The sequence below is a fragment of the Protomyctophum bolini genome, assembly GCF_963924005.1.
Source record: "Protomyctophum bolini genome assembly, chromosome: 15".
Taxonomy (NCBI): Eukaryota; Metazoa; Chordata; class Actinopteri; order Myctophiformes; family Myctophidae; genus Protomyctophum; species Protomyctophum bolini.
The window spans coordinates 33,388,103-33,408,153 of record NC_137876.1 but is presented as its reverse complement, the minus strand read 5'-3'; the positions used below and the strand labels follow the sequence as shown (position 1 = coordinate 33,408,153).

Sequence of the window (20,051 nt, the reverse complement as noted above, 5' to 3'; positions counted from 1 at the left end):
TGTGGTGGTGTTTACCTGTAGAAACTCTAGCTCTTTGTCACATGTTTTGTTTCGGTGGACACTGGACAGTCAATTCAAAGGGCTTTGAAGTCAGGGGTGTTTTTTTGCCACCACCACACTACTCCAGTGGCTGATGACTGCTGGGGCAAACAATATGGGTCCGAATTTGTTATATTGCTTTATGTAAAATACAGGTTTATGCCAAATGCCAATATATGTTATGGTTGTAAACACACCAGGCCATTGTGTTTTGTAGTTGTTTCCTGTGTGTGTGTGTGTGTGTGTGTGTGTGTGTGTGTGTGTGTGTGTGTGTGTACCTGGTCCAGTTTGTCAGCAGAGACACCGTCCGTCAGGACCGTCACAGACCACACAAGTCTGTAGAAGAAAATGTCAGAATGAATCACCCCAAACATTATTCACTCTTATTATTCGTCTTCCTATTATACAGTTTCTCAGTAAATTAACGTAAAGTTGACACTTGCCATGTTCTCAAAACGTTGTGGTACTTGTGTTGTAACCATAGACTGTAACTGTCTCTATGGGTTTTATTCAGTGCGTCTTTTGTACTCGAGGTTAGCTGCTGGTGTACAGACGTAGGCCTACTGGGCGCCAGGTGCTGCTGTCCACTGGACATTTTCTCCATGGACCGAGATACTTTTTCAGAGACCCAAGTTCACCCAAACATGGAGTTACGACTCCGAGTGTACGACACACATTCATTTCACTGCAGGCCAGGCAGCCACACACAAATACGTAACTCTGAGGGGCGGGCAGGCAACTGAAACCTAGCTGGACCTGGCGGCGTAAATTAATTTAACACGACGTCAGCATGTAATAAATGATTGATTGAACTCGATCTGGAAATTTGCCGCGGACTACGCGGACCCCTTTTTCCCCCAACAAATGATAGTCGTCTTGGCCAATCACGGCGCCGGCAGCTCCTTGTCCCCGCCTCTATTTGGCTCTTGGAGGCGGCTGGACTAATCAGCGTCCGCCTCCTGCGCGTTCAGCCATTTTGTAAGAAAATCAAGCAAGTCTGCCGCCCTACCTTCAGCTTCAGACCTGCAGTTTTTATTGTGCAATGGACGGGTAAGTAAAAAAAGATCCGCATTTATACCACACTTTTTAAAAACCATTAAGTATAAACGTTAACGTGCGTTATTATGTGCCGACTGTAAACACAGAGTCATCGCGGGGCTTAATTTCTTCAATGTGGAATATTAGTGGAAAGTTTTACTTGAAACATTTTTTTTTCCTTTTTTCAAAACAGATGCAACAGTTAGCAAGAAGCGTTAGCTGCGGAGCTAGTTGGTTAGCCTCCTCCTCCGTTACTATAAAGCTAACATAACGTCCGCAACTTTTTGTTGTCTCGCGCACATCACGTTATTTTTTTAAAGGATGTCAAACTAACCTAAGCTAGTCGTTGTTTGGTTCTGATCGCGTCTTGTCTTAAGTTTTCAAGTCTTGACAGGCTGTGGTGTTAAGTGAATGCTGGGCAGTAACGTCGGGTAGGTAACATTAGCAAGATGCTTTTAACTCGCTGAAAATAGCCGATCTACAAACCCACAACGTGTCCTACGTGCTACGCTTTGTGAGCTCGTACATCTGCTATTTTCAGGCCTAAACCATGGCAACTTCGTGAGAACTCTAAAGCAACGTGTCTTATTTCCGCATTCATTTGTCCGTTCAGTGCCAGGGCCATGTTGTTGAAGATGCCTGATCTCGTTGCGTTTCTTAATTAAAAAGGCATTTTTTTCTTAACGTTGGTCGTCCGGGTAAGGTGTGTAATAGATAGCCTACTTATTATTACGAGCTTACTTTGCATTGTTTTGATGGATGTTATTAAACCACCTAATGACATAGTTGGGGAGTTTCGAGCAGAAAGTGAGCATGTTGTTCTGTTGGATTCCGCCACCAAGCAACAAGTTAAACTTGCTTGATGTCTGTTTGCTCATCATTTAAGAATGAAGCGTCTCGAATTACCAATCTTTTTAATTAATCTTATCTTTTCCATCCGTCCACAGCCGCCTAGACGCTGATCTGTACCCCCTGGGAGCCGGCTACGTAAACGTCCCTGAGATTGAGTGAGTGTTTTCAGATGCATTTGCACCTTTTTTTTAAAGAATACATTAAGACCCCACAACATTTTTATTCCATATGTGTTGCCTTTTTTTTTTAAAGAAGATAAATCTCCACACACTTTTGGAGTCATCCAGACCGTTTCACCTGTCTTTAAAAAAAAAATCTATTTAAGATATTTATATAATTTAAATAATAAATGACTACATGTCACTTGATGTGTTTCTAAGGCATTTCCTTTATGCTGATCCCTGCAGCATACAGAAACATGTTCTCATCATATCTGAATGAGGAAGTCAAATAGTTTGCCTGCCCTGTGGCTAACATAGTGTCTCTTAGTCTTTTCTGTGAGCAGTATGCTTCCCAATGAGTAGAACTGCGTTTTATGCCTTTTTTAAAAAGTCTATCTGTAAGATTTCTTATGACATTTTGTATGTATTTTTCTCTTTCTCTCGCAGCAGTGTCCATGACATATCAGTTGGCACCAAGGTAGGCATCTCTTTATTCACCTTATTAAAACCATGTGCCTTTTCCCACTGACCAGTTTATGTAATTTGGCATAGAGAAATAAATGTTTGTTCTATGCCTTGTGTTTAAATGGATAATTAAACCAGAGAACTAAATCTTGTATTCACATTAGAAATGTAGAAGTATTGCTAACTATGTGACTGATACACAAAGTCTGTCCGTGTGGTTATTCCGGAAGCAGTTCCTCAATAATTACAGAGCTGCTGTCCAAAGCGATATATCACGTGCAATGAGTTGGCAGTTAGTGTACCATTTAAAATGTATTATTAAAAACAAGTAGGGGGTCAAGAAATGAAAAGGGGGGGGAAGCTGCAGCAACACTGAGACTGCGGACATAATTCGTTTTACTAATCAATTATAATGATGATAATCTGGTGTTGCATTGTGAATTTGTGACTGTTGTGAAATCAAACATCCTGTTGTTCAGTTCGAGTAGAGCCTGTTTGTGTGTCTTTGTTGGCATCTTAAGAAAGCAGCTGGATCATGTTGTGTTGCTTGAAGTTTTTTGGTCCTGTAACAATGACCTACTTTAACTTACTCACACTAATAACAGATTGTCAAAGTTTTTTTGTTTGTTCTGCTTAAATTGATGGGCTCTTATGACTGTGTTGGTGAGCATTTCATTAAGTTGAGAAAGTAGTGTGGCTTTTATAGTCTTATGTCACTGAAGGTAAAAGTCTGTTCAGCTTGTTTGTGTGAACATGTTTTAAACGGGAACACATTTGAGTTTGGCAAACTACGGTTGTTTGGTATTTGTGTACCCAATAAAAATGCTTGTTTAAGTAGTAACCCATGGTTACACTGTCTGGAGCAGACGTGTAGGTGGAGTGATTGAACAGAACAGAACAGAGGGTTGTAACCTTCCCCCTGCTGCCTCCCCTCATTTTCCCGGCCAAAGGTCCTCTGCTGTGTAAACATCCACTCTGATAGACACGCACCCAGAGGAGAATCAGACACTGGCCCCATCCCCCTAATTCATTGTCGGGCAGTTAAATTAGGTCCATTGTTTTCCCATGCATGATTAAACATGGTCCCTCAAGAGGTACCAATTGATACCTGAGATTAGAGAGTGACAACCCCTGGCCCTGAGTGTTTCTTTGTCTCCCTCTTACCCATGTTCTTAATTTTGATATGTTATGGGAACTTTGATGCAGAGTTATGGAATCCTGCTTCTCTGGAATCTGTAATTATTCTGTCTGGGCAGAGTGTCTGGAATTCCGCGGTCACATTCCAATCCCCTCCTCTTCCTGGGCCCCCTCCTAGTGTGGCACAGTTCCCTGCCCCCTACCCTGGCCAAGGGTGATCACATTAACTAAACACGCCTCTACCTGCAATGTTTTTGCTTGTAAATTTACCAACGAACTGTTCCCAATTTCCCCCACCCATTCCAGATCCATGAAGGGGTCCCCAACAGATCTTCATACAGGACAATCCATTTTTGGCATCTAACATTATAACATTAAAATGTTATACCATAGCAATAAGCCCCAAAGCATTGAAAGACTTATCAAAGCAAACCTTATGAAAGTTATACATAAAAATTCTTAGACTAACTAGTTTTCTCCACAAGCCTACTGTTTTTTTTTTTCTTCGTTCGCCATGTGAATGCAAACCAGGTGTGTGGGGGCAGGGCAGATATTGTTCCTTGAGTCGCGTTCCGTATCAAGTTCTGTAGGCCATTGTTAATGAAAGAAGACTACTCATACAGTTTCAGCGTGTGGGTTGGCTACAAGACATCAGCCCCTCAGGTTACCATTACATTGTCAAGAGTTCTGAGCAAACAAAGGCTACAGGCAAGCCAGTACTCGTTTAGCTGGTTTGTGTCAGATGAATGATTCTGGTTTGTCTTCGCAGTCAACCAACAAAGACTTGACTCTTTAGCTCGTTCTTCTTTCATCCCTGCTCTGTCATTTAATCTAGTGTCTGCTCTCGTCATGTCAGCCTCACGCCTTCGTCAAAGGGCGACAATGCTGTATTAAAGTCGCGTGTACGTGTATATGTATTACAAGGCTATAGCTTTCATTTTATGAACCTCCTTTGTGCCGGGCTTTTCCCTCTTCCTTGGCTCTCTATGGTTATTATTAGAATGAGGAAGTCGAAGGAAAGAGTGTTGCTATGGAACACTGACCATCAGTCTGCAGAAGGACGATGGCCTGATCCTAATCCACTTCCTCTTTGGTGCTGGTCTGTTGAGCTGCAGTGCAACGCTGCTTGGCAATATATACAGTCACTATGCCATGCTGGAGCTATAGGCTCCGCACAGTCTACCACATCTGCACTGTCAATAAATTCATGTTGAGAGTTGAGACTTTCTGGAGAAACAAACTCCTACTCAAGTCATTTGTATTGGAGAGCTCTGTTTTGCATATAGTTTCTCAGAGGTTCACTATCTTTACGGCATATCTTATCTTTGCAACACCCTTGAGTTGCAGACAGGAAATCGGGAATGTGATTGCAGGGTTTTCTGAGACACCACTCCCATTCTTTTGTAAAAAAAATAAATTACTTTTTGTGTGTTCTGGGCTGGCCATACCTTGAAGGGATCTTGCTTTTTTATTTTTGTACTTTTTGCTACCCAGGATCCAAATGCAGATTTGTGGTCTTCCTATGACACAAGCTCATTGCTAAGGTTGTGACTTGTAAATGACTTTTTGCAAATCGTCATGTCTTAGGCATTTACAGAGAAGTCAAGTTTGTCCCACATCACACTATTTAAAGTTGGCAGCATGCAACTTGAGGAAATTAAACTCTGTAGTGTGCACATGACCAGTTGTGCACAGGTCTCCCATACACAGCTCTTTTCTCTCCTGTTTATGGAAAATGGTAGCAGTATTTTATTAAACCTATTTTTGGAGGTGGGGGATGTTTTTGAATTGGCCAATTAAATGTTCGATTTCTAGAGTCTCCTGGAGCATTAGTCAAAGATGTCATATTTTCAGTATTTTTTTCTTTTTTTAATAATTGGCTTGCAATCAACAGGAACACATTTTTGTGTCGTCACCAGTGGAGGGGGACAGGCCTGTTGCTTTGCGTCCTCCTAACTCTCTAGATAGAAGACTCCGTTTGTATACAGGGCTTCAGTGAGTCAGCCTGACCATCTGGAAGTCAAAGGATAGTTTATACTGCCGCTAACGGTCAGTGTTGTGCTCCCATAGCAACAACTGTATGTACCCCCAGCCTCTCCTCAGTAGTACGTTCTTTAACCCGGCCACCTCACCAAGAGTTTTCTGTCAAAGATCACTCTATTCTGTCTTGTTTGCTAGAGTGGCCTTTCACAGTCCAACCGGTACACGCTCCACCTCCCCCCACAAAAAAACTTTCACTCGAAGCTAAAGTTTTCGCAATACAGAGGGGAATGCCGGTAGACCTGCATGGCTAGTGGTTGTCAATGCACGCCAGGGCTCTTCAGCTCCCAAAGAGAGTCCTCTTGGGGGCTCCATATGTGTGCTGCTGTGTAACAATGCCCCCAGTCTGAGCCTGAACAGGACTTCCATTGTAAAGTGATAGAGCTTAGGCTGCTGAGCCACTCCTTGTGACTCCCAACACTGACTCTACGATACACACATACTGTGAACAGCCTTGAAACAGCACTTTTATCAACTAGAGTAAGAGTCGAGACAAGGCTGTCTCAGAATGATAGTACAGTACTGTGGTGTGTGTTGGGACTTGGGAGTATCCCTTTCTCTCTTCTCATCCCAGAAGGCAGCTTCAATGTGCTTTCTCTCCTCCCTCCACTTATCTCATGAGAGGATTGCTTGTACACAGTAATATCCTCAGTGTTAACTTATCCATTTTTAACTCGCTGTAATGTAAACAAATGGAGCCTTATGTGCACTTGGTTCAATTTACACTGAGGATTTGACTGTGTAATGGCTGTTGGTTCGTTGTAGGGAGGATCCCTCACTGCCCTGAGAATCCTCATTCTAGAGCTGTTCTGAATTTGTGTGGTGTGACTACTGTAAAATCACGTGATCGTTTCGGAATGCTCCCCAGAGTTAGAAAATAATAGACTGTAGTTCCTGTGACTTACAGGTTCTAACTTGGCAGTCACGTAGTGAAGTGAGCCTATCAACCGGCGTAGGGGCCAATACATGATTATAGTGGAAAGTTGTGGCCTCTGGCGAACTAGGTCGCTGTATTCTCTCCACGAGTAAGGTTCTCAGTGTGTTTTCTCAATCCTCTTTAGTTATCAGATGACTGCCTGCCTGACTACCTAACACAAAGGCTTGGTAATATGAGCGCTGAGTGTGCTCCACCTGTCACGCTGTGCCCTCACTTCAGAATGCACTGAACTGAACCTTTGTTTTCTCTCTCTCCCTTTGCAGAGGGGATCCGACGAACTATTTTCTTCCTGCATAACCAACGGTCCCTATATCATGAGCTCAGGTACGGATTGGGGGTAGTTACGATGGAGGATCGGTTTCTCTTTATTCAAGTGGCTGCTGGTTGTTTTGTGTTCATGTGTGCGTTGTTTCGGTTGCCATGACGATCGATTAATTATTCAGCAAGCAAGCCGGAGATGCTGGCTCTAATTATCTGGCCCCTTGTTACTGATTGGTCCGATGTTTCTTGTTTCTTTTCCAGCCAATGGCAATGACAGTAAAAAATTTAAAGGTGACATCCGGAGCCCCGGAGTTCCCTCACGTGTCGTCCACGTTCGCAAGCTGCCCAATGACATTAATGAGGCTGAGGTCATTGGGCTTGGCCTGCCCTTTGGCAAGGTTACCAATCTGCTGATGCTGAAGGGAAAGAACCAGGTATGAACTGACTGATATTGCATAATTGCACACCTGTAAGCCATTTAGAACTTCCACATGTAGCATTTGGCTGCCTATGAGCTTCAGAACCAGAGCTGAAATGCTGAACAGATGGCAAAACTGTCATTAGGAGCACCTTGCTCTCAACCTGGATATTTAGACATAACAAGGGAACTCGTTTGAAAATGTCTTCATCACTGTAATATAATGTAGATTAATTAGACACTTCAGTCCATCCAACTCGGGTTGTGGCGTAATGTTGTCCAATTAAAGTTTCTATATTCAAGTGAGTTGGACAAGTTTCTATATTCAAGTGAGTTAGACAAGTTAATGAATTCCAAAAAATGAATTAATTTGACAGTAATAACTAAAATGTCTGTCCACTGCCCTGTAGGCGTTCCTGGAGCTGAACAGTGAAGAGTGTGCACAGACCATGGTGAACTACTACTCCTCTGTCACCCCCATCATCCGGAACCACCCAATTTACATGCAGTACTCAAACCACAAGGAGCTCAAGACTGACAACTCGCCTAATCAAGTGGTATGATGACACACACATTGGTTCTGTAAGATTAGTATTCAAGAAATGTACAATTATTTTCACTTAACGAACTGCTCTGGGTGAGCGTACCAGCCGAGTTTTTTAAATCTAAATGCTATATGTATGCATAGACCTGCTTTCTGACATTATTATTTAGCGTCTGTTCAAGGCTCGACGCAGAGCCTGAGTAAATATTTGTGGCCGGGTCACAGACTAGCTGCATTTAGCATCGTGATAATTCTACCAAACTGGTTACAACATTGTTTAACCCATTTAGACCAGAGGCCGATTCTAAAAACGATTATCAAAATCCTGACCTAAGTATACTGAAACTTCAAAAATTAGAACACTTATGTTGCTACATATTGTACATAGCAACAACAACCCTGAAAGGGTGTTCCTCGTCTGGTTAAAGGAAAACGAAGCTGCATGTCAAACATAGCTGTACCTGTCATGTCACACTATAATATTGTATACCACACCAGATTTTCTACCATGCCAATTGGTCTCTTGGTTTGTGTGTGTGTCCTCCAGCGAGCCCAAGCAGCGCTGCAGGCAGTGAATGCACTGCAGGGTGGAGGAATGGGAGCCATAGCCATGCCAGGGGAGCCAGGAGTAGGCATGGGAGGCGCTGGCAGCCAGAGCCCTGTGCTTAGAGTCATAGTGGAGAACCTCTTCTACCCAGTCACCCTGGATGTATTGCATCAGGTAATTAATGCATTCAGTAGTTATTCGGAGGCGGCACGCATCTTTTGGACAGTTGTGCATCTCTTCTAAAGGAGTGCCAAGTTTCTAGTTGAACCCAACCCCATTATAATCTTTATTTTTTACATTCTGATGCGTCTCTTTCCTCCAGATCTTCTCCAAGTTCGGCACTGTGCTGAAGATCATCACCTTCACCAAAAACAATCAGTTTCAGGCTCTGGTGCAGTATGCTGATGGAATGACAGCTCAGAATGCCAAACTGGTGAGATTGGCGAAACATCTGCTTTATCATCCGATTGTTTATTTTCAGCAGAGATTAGTCCCACTGGGTCTTTTATGGTGGTTATTTCTGGAGCTGAATCAGTGTATGGTACAATGGGTACAGAAATCCTTTTTGGTAACATTGTTGCATAGATATAGGGGGACAGAAGTACATAAGAACATGGTCTCCTACTCAAGGAAGGGTGCAGGCTGGGCATATGTTAGACTTACCAATCACTGTAATTACCATGTAAATTATATAGCTGAACATTCTGCGGGACAAATACATTGGAAATACATTAATGAAACCCTGCAATGTATCCTATTGACAATCATAATTCATAACCCACATGTGTCTGTGTCCCCTCTCAGTCCCTGGATGGCCAGAACATCTACAATGCCTGCTGTACACTGAGAATCAGCTTCTCCAAGCTCACCAGCCTCAACGTCAAGTATAACAACGACAAGAGCAGAGACTACACCCGGCCGGACTTGCCCACTTTGGAGTCCCAGTCCTCCCTCGATCACCAGCAGGCCATGGCAGCTGCTGCCTTTGGAAATTTTTGTATGTACAATGGAAATTTTTGTATGTACAAACCAATTCTTATACAAACCAATTGCTCTTACAGCCACACATTTCATTGTTAACTAACCACAGTATTTTAAGTGGAGGGAGGTGGCTTTACAGGATTTCCTGTTGCCACTTCCCTGTTACTGTATTTCCTGTCCATTTGCGCTGGCCTGGTGTTTATTGCTGGTACCCTTTTTGAAAACTAATCTTTGCTCTGTGGACCCTCCTGCTGTTCCAGCTTCTCCAGGGCTCATCTCCGCCTCTCCTTATGGTGCACATGCCTTTCCCCCGACCTTCACCATCCAACAGGCAGCAGGTTAGTTAGCTGACACTTGGCTATTTCTCATTGTGATTTTCCTTATGCCTACGCCACGTGAAATGCGTGGCAGAAACGTTTTTTGGCCCCTGTCTTGTGTGTGTGTGTGTGTTTGTGTGTGTCCGTCTGTGAACAGCTATTCTCCAGTACCGTTGGCTCAATTGACGTGAAACTGTGCACACACGCTCCCTGGATACTAGCAGAACCTATGCCCCAAATGTTTCACATCGGCTACTTGTAGTGCCACCAGCAGATATGGCTAGATATTGTCCGAACATCACACAAATCGATACATGTTATCTCTGTGGTCATGTCAAGACGAATCTGTCCCGATTTTTCATATTCCGTCCTGATTGGCTCTACATCTAAAGTTTGCAGGAGTGGTTCACTTTTAACAAAAAGGCCTCAAATCTTAAACGGTGTACACTTGGTGTTAAAGGCCAAATAAGAAATGCCACGCTTTTCACATTGGCCTGTTGTAGTGCCACCAGGAGGCCGATTACTCCTACACATTTTGTCCAAACATCAGGCAAATCTATACACATTATGTTTATATGAGCTTGGTGTCTGAGTGCAAAACTTTGACTTCATCAACATCATTATCCCTCAACTTCTACAGATTCCACTCACACTATAATGACTGCATTTCAAGAACATTGCTGTCCCACAGTAACCTACCTGCTGGCGAACACCTGTGCTCCAAGGAGCACCTTTTCTAGTTTCTGATCGGCGTATTTGAAATTGTGATACTGTATATTATGATTACATTTTTGCTAATTTTGTCTACGTGTGTGTGTTTATGTCTGCACGCATGCAGATTATTTACCACATTGTTTCCCTTCAGGTCTGTCGATGCCTGGTATGCCCGGTGCCTTGGCATCTCTGGGTGGCATGACTCACGGTAGCATGGCGGCTGCAGCGGCTGCCGCCAGCAGGCTCGGCCTGTCAGGGCTCTCAGCCGCCGCTGGGGGTCACAACGTCCTACTGGTCAGCAATCTGAATCCTGAGGTTAGTACAGGTCATCAGGTGACAGACCCACTCGACCTGCACACTGTCTCAATGCAGTGCAGAGCGACACTGCATCAATGTAGATTGTATCTAGTCCCTCAAGAGTCACAACATGGTTTATCAACCTCTGCCCATCCACTCGAAAGGTCACACGTTCTGCCACTCCCCCTTTCTCCCATGTCCCTTTCCCCTCACTCTCCTTCAGATCAATGGGAGAACAGTCTTGTCTTTTTGACATTTTAAAAGGGTTGTCCAAGCCTCTCCTTTCTCTCTGAGGACCTCTCCTCTTTGTGTTTGACCAAACTTGCTGCATTTCTGATCTGCATTTTTTTTGTTCACTGTGGATTTTTTTTATATAAAAAACCCAAAACAAACTAACTTCTTTTTTTAATTCTTACCATTTCATATCTTCATTTTTATTATCCATTAGTTGAAATCATTCTTGAGTTGTTAGAGAGACAATATTACTTTTTTGGATCTCACATTCATGTTTGAGTGACACATTTCATGATTTAGTTTATCTGTTTTTATGCATAGTCTAGCACATTCCAGAAATAGACCATTCCATTCATTACATTAGACATAGATATATATGTAGCCTTTATTTATGTTTATTTAAATGAATTTAAAATTGTGCCATTTCCAGTGTGATTAGCTGTAGTCAAATACGTTAAATCAGCTAGTCGTTAACAGTATTTAAAGTAAAAGTACATATTGTCTCTTGACTTTCCCCTGTATTTCATTGTTAATCTTTATTCTCTTCTTTTGTTTCTCCTAGTGTTCCCATAGTGACAGTACATTTTAATTTAGCCAGTTCTACTGTCTTGAAGCACTACATTTCTTTGTGTATACTGACCTTGTTTTTTTTACTTCCTCCTTCCTTCCATTCTTTCTTTTATCTCCTCTCTCCTCCCCCCCCCCCCCCCCCCCTCCTCTCCCCTTTATTATTTTTTAAAATATCCCCACAAACACCTACCTGGACTCTTGCCAACTGACTGCACGCCCCCATGACCAATTGTCCCCTCTTCCTTGTCCTTAATTCCACTGTCACTACGACAACCGTTCCCTCACTCTTTATCTTACCCTCCTCATCCTCCCTTCATTATTGTGCCCCAATTTGGCTTCCACCCATTTTGAAACTTCAAAAACCATACACAACATTGCCCCCCCAACCATCATCACCATCCTTCCATCTGTCGTTTCCTCCCTTTCTCTGTTCCATCCATTACTTTTCTTCCTCCCACCTCCACCTCTGTTCCCATCCTTTTCTCCTCCTTCCACCCTTTTGAAACCTTCCTTCTATTCCCTTTGTCTTTCTGTCGTCTTCTCTCCATTCTCTCCGTCCCTCATGCCTCGTCCCTCCATGGTACTGTGGCCTTCCTGTGGACCTCGCTGCCTGTGGCCTGCGGACATGTCCCGACTCCACTCCACTGTCCTCCACTCCGTCTTTTTTATTTTTTCCTGTTCCCCCTTCTCCCTTGCCCCTCCCCCTTCTCTCTCTCCTGCCCCGCTGCCTCCCCCTGCTGTCTCTAAAGAGCGTTACGCCACACTGCCTCTTTATTCTTTTCGGTACGTTATCATTCTTTCATCTCCTTTTTTTTATTGCTACTGTTACCTGACAAGGTGGGCTTGTCTCGTCTCATGATGTCCTTTTTTATTTCATTTTTTTAAACTACTGATGGCGTGTCATCAGACTTCAGAGCTATGAGGGGGCTGGGGTTGTCTATTTTTGGGAGGTGTTTGTATGACCCATTTTTGATGTGGGTTTGTTGTGGGGGGTGTGTGTGTGTGTGTGTGTGTGTGTGTGTGTGTGTGTGTATGCAAGTGTTTGGGTAAAGTGTGAGAACATAAGAAAGCTGCAGCACTGTCCACAGGCAACAAACCTGCTGTTTTTTTCTTTTTCTTTGTGATACTGGTCAACAAAATGGAAAACCTCCCCCTCATTAATAGAATTGTGGGGATAATTTGGTACAGGGCCAAAGCTATCCCAAAGCAGAACCTAAGAGATTAAAAAAGCCAATACCGTTTGGTTGCGCATGGCATGGTTTCATGCCATATTAATTCATAGCAATTTCAATTTTGTCAAGGTTTTCCACAGTTGCCTTCACTCATTCACTTTATGAAAATGCTGCTGCTTTTTAGATGTTTCTGTCAGTAGACATATCCCAGGGACTATGTCGCATATTCTTTGATTTATTTTGCTGTGTATATTATGTAGCTTATCTGCATGTTTAGTTTTCTCCTGCATGTTTCCCTGTCTTTCAAGTCTACTCTTTTATCAAAGACCATGACTCTGCCAATCAAACCCGCACATTTTCCTTAAGACTATTCCCCCCCCACCCCCTTCAAATCACTCATCGCCCACAAACATGAAATTAGCTTCCATTTTTATTTGTGTTCATCCGAAGTCATTTGTAGGCTTGAAGTTGTAGTTTTCTTACAGAATGACATGGCCAGAGAATGAGTAGCCTAGTGTGATTCTGATGATAACTAATGTCTTTGTATACAACATATCGTACCCACGTCCCTGATTTTCTATGTTCAGATTGTGTTCTTTGCTGTGGTTGACTGTGGCTCCAGGTTAGATTTTGACATTGTAATGGTTCTTCCTGGTGGAACCGAGTTGTTTCGTGACCTTTGATCCCTGTCAATTCTATAGGTGTATATGGTGATGTGATGAGAGTCAAGATCCTGTTCAACAAAAAGGAGAATGCTCTGATCCAGATGTCAGATGGCACACAGGCTCAACTAGGTAACTACACTGCACCATTCACATTCATTTTCACCATCATTTCACCATTATAGTATTGTACCTCTGAGGCCTTAAATAAGCTTGTACATTTTTTATGCAGGGGTGGGCAAGCTTTTTGGGCACAAGATTTACTTGTTTTCCCCCCCCCCCATGCAATGAAAAATGCTACCACTTTCATTCTTATTATAGGCTGATATGTATGTAATGGATAATATGACGGTATGTTTACAAGTAGCAAAACTGTGAAAGTAGCCTTAAAATGTGTGATGGACTGCTGGGATGAATAATAGCCTTGATCCAGGGTTTCAGAGGTTCTCATTCGTCTCTCCACTGAGACATGGTTATCGAACGTCTTTATTCACCGATTCTAATCCGTCAACTGTTTTCTATTGGTTTGCTTTCATAGCACATTAGTTTAATGTAAATAGAATTTATAAGTTTTAAATTATCATGTCATTATTGTAACCGTAAATGGTATTAATTGTGGCAATGTCCACAACACAATTTAGGCAATGTTGGAATAGCACTTCTGTGCAAACTAGACGTTAGCCTGGGCACCATTTCGGTATATGATCCGGGTGGGAGCGGGTGATATCGTTACGTCATGTTGTAGTATTGTTTTGTAGTCGACAGACAGGAACAACAGGCGGCGGCAACTTCCTTAGTTCCTTTTCTCTCAATAAAAGCTACAGGTTACGAGAGCTTTTATTGAGAGGGAAAAGGAAGTTGCCGCTGCCTGTTGTTCCTGTCTGTCGACTACAAAACAAAACTACAACATGACGTAACGATATCATCCGCTCCCGCCCGGATCATACAGACCAGGCTTTCCTCCGAGGTGGTGGAAAGCTTGGTGAGGTGAGGTTAACTAGACGTGGAATAAAAGAAACACGGATGGACGGAGTGCAAAACATGCTCTCTCCCCATGCCTTCGGCCTGGTGGAGACAATGACTGCCAGCTGCGTTGTCGCCGACTGTGTGGACACGTGTCTGTGTCAGAGTTTGGAGTGGTACAGGGAACTACCTGGCAGTCTATTAAAGTGAGGTTGGTAGCTGCTGGTTGTAATTCTCTCGGAAGCAACAAGCTTTATTCGTTCACGGTTGATTAATACTTTGGCAAACATCCATCGCAACCTTCATATACAGTCTTCTTAAATATTGCTGGTGAATAACTTGAACAAACTAAACTCCATGAGTCTTTTGGTGGTAAATTAGAGTTTTAATATATAACGTTGTACACGTGGGCAACTGTAAGTTAGTGATCCATTATTTTACCACAGTTGACAGTTCTACTGTAGAACTGACAGCGCTGATGATGCAAAACTGTATTATGACTGGTGACATCCATCATTAAATTGTCTAACTTTACTAACTAGTTTTGTGAAAACAGTATGGTTGCTACAGTAATCGATTTTGGGGGGATTTGATTTATTTAGCTTTTTGTTCATTTATCATTAATTTATGTACAAACTTGCATTGTGATGTGTGAGCTTGTAAATCCGCTATTTTATTTTTGATTGCAGCATTTTTTGTTTCAGCACTGTATAAAATGTACTGTATAAAATTATGCTTAAGTGGTTAATCAGACTTATCAATTTAGTAGGTAATGAACAAATAAGAATTTTATAATGTTGAATTTATATAAAACTAATCTTGATTTAAAGGGAAAGTACTGAATAATTAAGAAAATAATTGATAATTTCAGCTCTAGAGAAAAGGCTGGTTGAGTTCTTCCACCATGTACTTTTATCAGTTAACTGTTGTTGCTGCAGTTGCGTGGTATGTTTCTTAGCATCTCTTCCTACCTCATTCTCAATACTGGGGTTTTGTTAGCTGTTGATAAAGTATGTAGTCTAGTTCAAACCAGCCAGTCTACTCTGAGCGCGATTGGACAGAGTGAATTTTATTTTATTGTCGTCAACCTAATTAAGTTCTCGATTATTAACCAGGACATGTTTCCCATCCCTAGTTTAATGCATTTATTTTTATTTTACACAACTCACTTAACTTACAATGCTGTACAAATCCATTTAATTATTAAATGTAGCAATCACAAGGGATTGCATTTCTATTTACATGACCATATGCTGCTAATGTTTATTATATGCTACATGTGGGGGGGGGGGGAGAAACAAGCAGCAGGTCCCTTACTATTAAGACTTGGCTATTACTCAATATTTACTCAAAACATCCTGTTCTCTTCAGATCAGCAAATAGCCTCTGGTAAAGCCTGTGGTGCCAGTTTGTGCTACTTTCCCAGCATATGGGAAAAGGGCCAAGTAAGGCTTCTCGGGGCCAAATCTAAATGACAAATTAACACTAGCAAGACAATTTGTGTTAACACATTTGGACTGGCTGGTAACGCAATTAATTTCTTCCCTTAGCTATGAGTCACCTGAATGGGCAACGGCTGCATGGCAGGGCCATGCGTGTTACATTGTCCAAGCACACCACAGTACAGCTGCCCAGGGAGGGCTATGAGGACCAGGGCCTCACCAAGGACTATGGCAACTCGCCACTGCACCGCTTCAAGAAGCCCGGCTCAAAGAACTACTCCAACATCTTCCCTCCCTCTGCCACACTCCACCTATCCAACATCCCGTAAGTGCCACTATGGGATTCTCAGCACACATACAGATGTTTCTTTCATTTGTGTGATTACATAGTACTGTCAAAGCATCTTAATGCAATCAGGATTTCTGAGGAAAGAGAAAATGGGTTGGGGGTGTTGCCTTTGCCTTGTACCAAGTTAATTATCTGAGCTGCTGCATATTTATTATTATTATTCCCACACAGCTCTCTTGTGCTCTAAGCTTTTCTCTTTATCAGTGAAAGTGGGGTATATTCATTATGCATATTTTTCCTTTCTATATTTAGTTACTGCGTTTAAGTGGTTCTGACTATTTTTTTTTAAAAATATGCTACTCAAGAGGCGCAGCTATTAGCTTTAATTATCCCTCCCGTGTCTCTAGCAAAGTACTCTGAAAGACAAAGAACTAATGTTAATGCATAAAGAACACACAAACCAATGTTGTCAGTTCATGTTATGTTTAAACGGTGTCTCTTGTCCCTTTGTGCCCCTCCCTGACAGGCCTTCAGTGGTGGAGGATGAACTCAGAGCACTGTTTGCTAGCTCAGGATCTACAGTCAAGGCCTTCAAGTTCTTCCAGTAAGTCTATTCAATTTACTATTTAAATGCTTTCTCACCAGCCTGTGTTGTATTACTTTAGTTCTTCCAAACCGTCCTTGACCTCAATAGCTTGTGTACAGTCGAGGGAAATAAAGGGTTTTTCCCCCCCTAGCGTCTCCACATAAAGACATTTTGTGGAGAAAATAGTCTTCGGTTTGTAACAGCCTGCACTGGCGCAGACGTGTAGCACATTTGTCAGCTTACCAGTAGCCTTGATGAATAATACTCTTGTCTCTTGCCTGTGTATTAGGAAGGACCGTAAGATGGCCCTGATCCAGATGGGCTCAGTAGAGGAGGCCATCGAGTCACTGATTGAGTTCCACAACCATGACCTGGGAGAGAACCACCACCTCAGAGTCTCATTCTCAAAGTCCACCATTTAGTGCGCTTCCTTTCTCCCTCCAAGTCTGAGTTCTCTGAGATTCTCTTGAGTCTACCTTCAGAGGGATGAACCACCGCTGTGCATTCCTGGCTGCATTTCATTCCAAAATGCTGAGTCCTGCATACATGCATCCATTCCTTAATGCCCAAGTTATAATATTTTGTCATCGGGAGTGCAAAGGCTTTTTGTGGAAAGGACAACATTTTTGAATGAAATGTCTCACGATCTTGGAGCGAAATCAGGGTCAGCTGATAGACTGTCACTTTAGTAGACCAAATTGCTTAAACAATATACACCCTTCATCATGGATGTATACTTGGTGGATGTTTCATATCCACTCCAGACACACTTCAGCATTCCTTGACTATTACTATGATACTTGTATGGAGATATATATTATATTTGTGTGTGCCTTTTTTGAAAAGCCACTTTGAACCTATTGGGCCAGTCGGAGGGACTTGACACAAATAATTTGTCGTTTGTAGACCATCATGGATACTTTCTTTCCAATTCAATATCTGTTGATTTATTATATTCTTATTAGATGCCCACCTCTTTGCCTTCAACAGGGATCCATACCACTAGCTATAGGCCCTTTATTAAGGTTTTTACATATATATATTTTTCCTCTGCAGCCTTGTGCCTTAATTTGCTTAAGCCAGATTGCCTTAAACATTGCTGTATTTTCATTTGGAGATGGCTCTCAGAAAGCCCTCCCATGCCTTTCTTTATTTGTACCAGCAATGGCATGGGGCAAGGGATCATTTGGCTTAATTACTCATTTGGCTTAATTACACTTTCAAGAAGCAGAAGCATGTGTGCATATAGGCCCAATATATGTAGAAAATATGAATGTAAATCAATAGATCTTGTTGATGCCTTGTTTAGGTGCTTTAGCTCCATTAGCAAGGAGGAGAGCTGTTTTCCAGCCCTGTCCTGTTAAGTCCCATCTTAATTTTATTTACTCCATTTCAATAGGGGTCCCACTGTACCTGGGGCCTTGTTTATTCATTATATTCCTCTATACGTAGACGCCTTGTCTGCTCCTTTTTGTTTTTAATCTTAGCATTTATATATGTATATCACTTCTATACTGTATTGTGTAGCGGCTGGGTTTGAGAACAATCACTGTGCCTTGACTTCCTAAGTTACTGGTGTCCCTATGGCAGAAACACTCTGGTCTAGGATGCTGACCCCTAGTTGTACCTTTCGTTCAGGTTCTTTTACTCAAACATGACTGTATGCCCTCACTTATTTTAAGATCCAGATACCCTGGATTGAGACAAAGGGGGCGGTTGCTTGGAGACATGTCTCAGTCAATGTTGGCAGTCGTGTCGGTCAACACCACAAAGTCAAACGGCTGTTTTGTGTTTCTATAAGCCCAATAGATATTGTTCAGAGCAAGTGGGAAGGGCGGTTATCTTTTGCTCCTCAATCCACCGTGGCTCCAGTCAGGTTCTTAGTGCACTTTGTCTCCCAGTTAGGTCTGAGTTGCACCTTCACGCTGAAGTCTTAACATTGACACATTCCTGTGTGCCTACAACACAAATTTCCACAGCCTTGACCACAGTAGTCTTGGACCAGACACAGATGATGCTCTGTCTCTATTTTTGTAAGGAAATATTTCTTATGCATGGTTTCACCAAGTTTCATGTAGCCACAAACGGTTATTGCTGTTAAGGACCAAAGTACCTTAAACCCCTGCTGTTCATCCTAGTGTCCTCAAAGTTTTTTCCACATTCCCAAATCCACGCATAGCTGAGGCTTCAAATGTCCTTTCCCCCACTTTTCAATGTGTTGGATAAGAGTCACTAGTCCTACTGTACTTTATTTTCCCCCTATTGATTTCAGAGTCTACATCAGTAGAGAATGCTCTAGAAAGGATATTGAATTGAACCACAGTACTAGCTGTGACATTGGTGTAGTAAGAGTGTATATGCCTGTAGTTCCTTTTCCCCCTTTTTTTTTTCTTTTTTCTCCCCACTTGTTAAAAGCTTTTATTTTTCATTCCTTTTTATACAGGGGGCGGGGGGGTTGAGCGTTATACAAAGCAGGGTTTATGGTTGTATATACTCATGTTTTTGTACCACAAATCATTTTGGATTATATATCCACTTTATCTTCAAACATGTATATTTTGATATAACGACAGTACAGATCTGTTAAGCTCTCTGGAGCTGTAATTTTTTTTTTTTTTTTTGTATCACAAAGATATTAAATCTTATCTGAACACAAAGTGTCTCTGTATGTGCCCCGCAGCCCCCCTTGACTACTCTGTTCCTTTCTTAACTTTTTCTGCTGCCTTCAATAAATCTTTAGTTTGTTCTTTCTTTCATCTGGACTCGTTTGGTTTCTGTCTCTTCCCACTTCTGTTCTGTGAAGCTGTTCTGTATTGTTAACCTCATAACATTTTCTACGTTTCCTGTGCTGTTGACTCTGTTTGACTATACTGATGGGTTTTTACCATAATCCTTCTACTGCACTTTCAGCTTCATACTCATCCCATTTAAGCCTTGACTTGATTGTGTTAATTTATTTATACACTCATCTGGAGGCTTTTGCAAAAATATGGTTAATGAAAAATAAGTGGAAATGATGGATGGCAGGGTATATGCAAGTCTTAGTGACTAATGGTCACATTGCATTGTGTGGCTGGTTGAGTTGTCATGGAAACCCTGATGTGTAACTGAAGAATACCAATGCCTACATTAGAAATGAATATGGCTAATGTGTATATCTGGGCAAACAGTTGATGGACAATGTTTGTCTACACATGTTTGAGGTAAAGCGGGGGTATGTACCACTGGAACCACTAGGTGGAAGTCTTGCTCTTTGTGATGATGAAAGCGGGTAGTGGACAGAGGTGACTTTACCTGTCACTCACACAATGTCAATAGTCTGGTTAAATCTCTCAAGTGTCTCCTTGGCTTCCTTGCATTCTTCTTTTCTGCAGCTTCCTTACAA

At 42.2% G+C, this 20,051-nt stretch overlaps 1 protein-coding gene across 6 annotated transcripts; it reads left to right on the top strand.

Annotated features, from left to right (window-relative positions):
• The first annotated feature begins 1,026 nt into the window (after positions 1-1,026).
• ptbp1a (polypyrimidine tract binding protein 1a) lies at positions 1,027-19,422 on the top strand. Of its 6 annotated transcripts, none has more exons than XM_080783915.1 (16): positions 1,027-1,089; positions 2,025-2,084; positions 2,538-2,568; positions 6,933-6,993; positions 7,192-7,364; positions 7,759-7,905; positions 8,440-8,613; positions 8,762-8,872; positions 9,244-9,436; positions 9,681-9,758; positions 10,603-10,766; positions 12,302-12,335; positions 13,426-13,518; positions 15,900-16,116; positions 16,607-16,684; positions 16,956-19,422. In XM_080783915.1, exons 1-16 carry the CDS (start codon positions 1,082-1,084, stop codon positions 17,086-17,088), a joined length of 1,755 nt encoding a protein of 584 aa, XP_080640041.1. In that variant the 5' UTR covers positions 1,027-1,081; the 3' UTR covers positions 17,089-19,422. The 6 variants fall into 6 exon arrangements, with proteins under 6 accessions (XP_080640041.1, XP_080640039.1, XP_080640040.1 ...); XM_080783913.1 differs by having other exon boundaries at positions 10,576-10,766; XM_080783914.1 differs by having other exon boundaries at positions 9,244-9,457.
• Positions 19,423-20,051: the final 629 nt, after the last annotated feature.

Bases quoted from the DNA above. Each gene is read 5' to 3' on its own strand.
- ptbp1a (XM_080783911.1), top strand. The intron at 2,569-6,932 runs GTAGGCATCTCT...CTCCCTTTGCAG, and splicing joins ACATATCAGTTGGCACCAAG to AGGGGATCCGACGAACTATT. The intron at 16,685-16,955 runs GTAAGTCTATTC...CCTGTGTATTAG, and splicing joins AAGGCCTTCAAGTTCTTCCA to GAAGGACCGTAAGATGGCCC.